The 1,734-nt window shown below is 43.4% G+C and overlaps 1 protein-coding gene across 1 annotated transcript in view; it reads right to left on the bottom strand. All coding sequences in view use genetic code 11, as the record gives it.

The window, feature by feature from the left end:
- Window positions 1–1,235: 1,235 nt before the first annotated feature.
- The window catches only part of EGR_00004 (hypothetical protein), a gene marked incomplete at both ends in the record, with an annotated part of 700 nt that continues 201 nt past the window's right edge, over window positions 1,236–1,734 (bottom strand). The window contains one exon of the mRNA XM_024489253.1: window positions 1,236–1,444. Within this exon, the coding sequence (XP_024355931.1) occupies window positions 1,236–1,444 (209 nt within the window). The remainder of the gene's footprint in view (window positions 1,445–1,734) is intronic.

The raw sequence follows: 1,734 nt of genomic DNA, 5'->3' as shown, positions 1-1,734 counted from the left end.
CCGAATTAGGGTTATAGGGTAAGGACCACTAATTGTTGCTACCGTAGCTAGCGTATTAGTGAGAAACAGTTGATCCAGTAAAAGTGATGTAGCATCGGCGAATGGTTCGATGCCGTGGCGAGAAGCAGTCTATTATATGGACCAGATTCGCAAGTGGATGTGTGCAGCAAATCGTCCTCCTAATAATTCACTGATGGGCAAATCAAGCACCAAAGTCGTTAGCAAGTATTGAAAAGAAGAGCAACACCGGTGACAGCTCTTTAGACTGACAGCTAAGTGTGAATAGACTAATGTCAAGAATTACGATTCCTGTGCCATAACTTTGGGGTAACAGCAGCATGCTTTGCTACTGGGACGCCTCAGTAGACACTGTTTCCTATAATCAAACTTGCTGGAGTGTTGGTTTGCGTGCACCAACACGTGAAAGGTAATTGAGTCTCTCGGCTCCACTTCTTCACGCAATTTGCACAAAATTTCCAAAAAGTGTTGGATCATAAGGTGTACAAATAATATCCTCAACATTAATGGCCAAAAATTATGTTTATTCTTCAGCGTGGCAAAGATAATCCCATAAAACCGAAGTTCATTTAGTCGGTCTCTCTATGGTATTATGCTCAATTGCATCAGGTAAAGAAATTCGTTTATTTCGTGGCTCTATAATGTGAAACATTGGGTGCCACGCAAGGCGAACTGCATAGTGGACCTGTTCAATGGAGCGGCTGTGCTAAAGAATGGTGACTGTTCTATTTTGTACGCAAATCAGTCACATTGGTCAAAAAAACAAGAGTGTAGGGATCGTCTGTTAGCGTCATTTAGTCCTCATAAGCATCCTCCTGATTGTCGAGGAGCAGAGGGAGATTCACGGTGGCATTTGTGATGCCAGTGGTGGCCACCACTTAACTTTCTCAACCACAATAGTAACATCAGCAGCCAAAGTAAAGTAAAATACCTCAACTGCACAGTGTCTTCTGGCCGACATCCGCATCGTTGACAGCGTTTTAGACTATTCCAACCACAATAAATTTCTGATAAAAGTGCAATCAAGTTGCGATCCAAATGATTCAACACAGACTGCGTCATGATGCGGTAAAGTAGGGAACGAAATTGAATCATCGTGAAAATTTGCAACCATATGATAATCAGACAGTAATGATTGAATGATTGTGTAAGAGTACTGGGAAGATCGGTTTTGCCGGGAACGTACGCAACTGATATCTGGCGTAGTGATAACTTTGTCAAGCACGCACCCAACTGACGCTGCGATGGCCTCGAATGAAGGGAGACTCTTCTTCACATGGCTTCAACATCGTCACGGCATCAGTCAAGCTATCATCAGTGTTGTTCTCATGGCTAATATTTGCTTCTGGGCACAATTTAATGCGTCTCACATCAGCCTCTGTAAAGGCTGCCTTCTTAACAGGCAGCTTTGTGCTTTGTGATGGCACTGAAGAGAATGTGACGCCTCTCTATCCTAAGAATTCATGCGTTCTCAGCTGAAGAAAAAGTGGGGGAAGTAAATCAAATTGCTTGCTTTCTTGGCATGCGAGTTGCCTGGTCAGGAGCTCCGGCGATTCACTTTGCTTGAAAAGGTTGCGGTGGCCTGTGATTTTTACGCTGTCAGTAGTGATTCGAGAGTGATGTGGAGTTGATTGGTTTGGCATAAGGTGGAAGAGGGAGGTACTTATGAAATGTAGTTGGTTGGATGGAAACGGGATAGATAATTACATATTGGAT

Source organism: Echinococcus granulosus, assembly GCF_000524195.1.
Source record: "Echinococcus granulosus chromosome Unknown EG_S00001, whole genome shotgun sequence".
Lineage (NCBI taxonomy): Eukaryota > Metazoa > Platyhelminthes > Cestoda > Cyclophyllidea > Taeniidae > Echinococcus > Echinococcus granulosus.
Note: the sequence above shows the minus strand (reverse complement) of the source record. Positions and strands in the feature narration are given on the sequence as shown.